Source organism: Emiliania huxleyi (genome assembly GCF_000372725.1).
Source record: "Emiliania huxleyi CCMP1516 unplaced genomic scaffold EMIHUscaffold_10219, whole genome shotgun sequence".
NCBI classification, from domain to species: Eukaryota; Haptophyta; order Isochrysidales; family Noelaerhabdaceae; genus Emiliania; species Emiliania huxleyi.
Window position 1 is genome coordinate 1 of NW_005202290.1, and position 1,119 is coordinate 1,119.

Below are 1,119 nucleotides of genomic sequence, written 5' to 3' on the forward strand. Positions count from 1 at the left end.
GCAGACTCTGCCGCCGCCTCCCTCCGCCCTGCCTGCGCCGCCACCGTCCGCCTCGCCCTCTCCGCCGCCGCCGTCCGCCTCGCCGTCGCCGCCGCCGCCTGACGTGCAGCTGCTCGACCTCCGCGCCGCCACCACGTACCAGGACTCGAGCTTGTTCGACAAGCAGGCGCCCGTGAGCGACCTGTCATACGCCGACAGCACGACGGGACGGCCGTGGGCCGAGTGCGGCCAGTACACAAGCCAATGGTGGGGCGTCGACCTCGGGAGCGAGGTGTATGTGCGCTACGTGCGGCTGCAGAACCGCAACGACTGCTGCGCGGAGCGGCTGACGGACGTCGACATCTATCTCGGCTCGACGGCGGAGACGTACACGGGCAACGCGCTGGTGAAGTCAGACGTGAGCGTGTTGTCGAACGTGATGTTGGAGGTGGAGATCAACGCGTTGGGGCGCTACATCTACCTCAACCGGCCGTCTGCGGCGGGGCTGACGGTGTGCAAGTTCTACGTCTTCGCAGGAAATCGCGATGGTCCACCTCCTTCCGCGTCGCCGTCGCCACCGCCTCCCTCCGCGTCGCCGTCCCCGCCGCCTCCGTCGGCCTCGCCCTCGCCGCCGCCGCCATCCGCGTCGCCGTCGCCGCCGCCTCCGTCCGCGTCGCCGTCGCCGCCGCCACCCTCCGCCTCTCCCTCCCCGCCACCTCCTTCCGCGTCGCCGTCGCCACCGCCTCCCTAAGAGTCGCCATCCCAGCAGCCTCCGTCGGCATCGCCGTGGCCGCCGCCGCCCTCCGCGTCGCCGTCGCCGCAGCCTCAGTCCGCGTCGCCGTCGCCACCGCCCCCCTCCGCCTCTCCCTCCCCGCCACCTCCTTACGCGTCGCCGTCGCCACCGCCTCCCTCCGCATCGCCATCTCCGCCGCCTCCGTCGGCCTCGCCGTCGCCGCCGCCGCCATCCGCGTCGCCGTCGCCGCCGCCGCCGTCCGCGCCGCCGCCGCCGCCGCCTCCGTCCGCAGTCGCCGTCACCGCCGCCTCCATCGCCGCCACCGCCGTCACCGCCGCCGCCGTCCCCGCCCCCGCCCTCCCCGCCGCCGCCCTCGCAGCCGCCTCCCTCACCGCCGCCGTCGCCGC

The 1,119-nt window shown here is 75.2% G+C and overlaps 1 protein-coding gene across 1 annotated transcript; it reads left to right on the top strand.

The window, feature by feature from the left end:
* Positions 1-142: 142 nt before the first annotated feature.
* On the top strand, positions 143-527 carry EMIHUDRAFT_260002 (hypothetical protein; the record flags this gene model as incomplete). Its single annotated transcript, XM_005793181.1, has 1 exon — positions 143-527. A coding segment is annotated over one exon (385 nt), but the record flags the coding sequence as incomplete, so codon positions are not given.
* Positions 528-1,119: the final 592 nt, after the last annotated feature.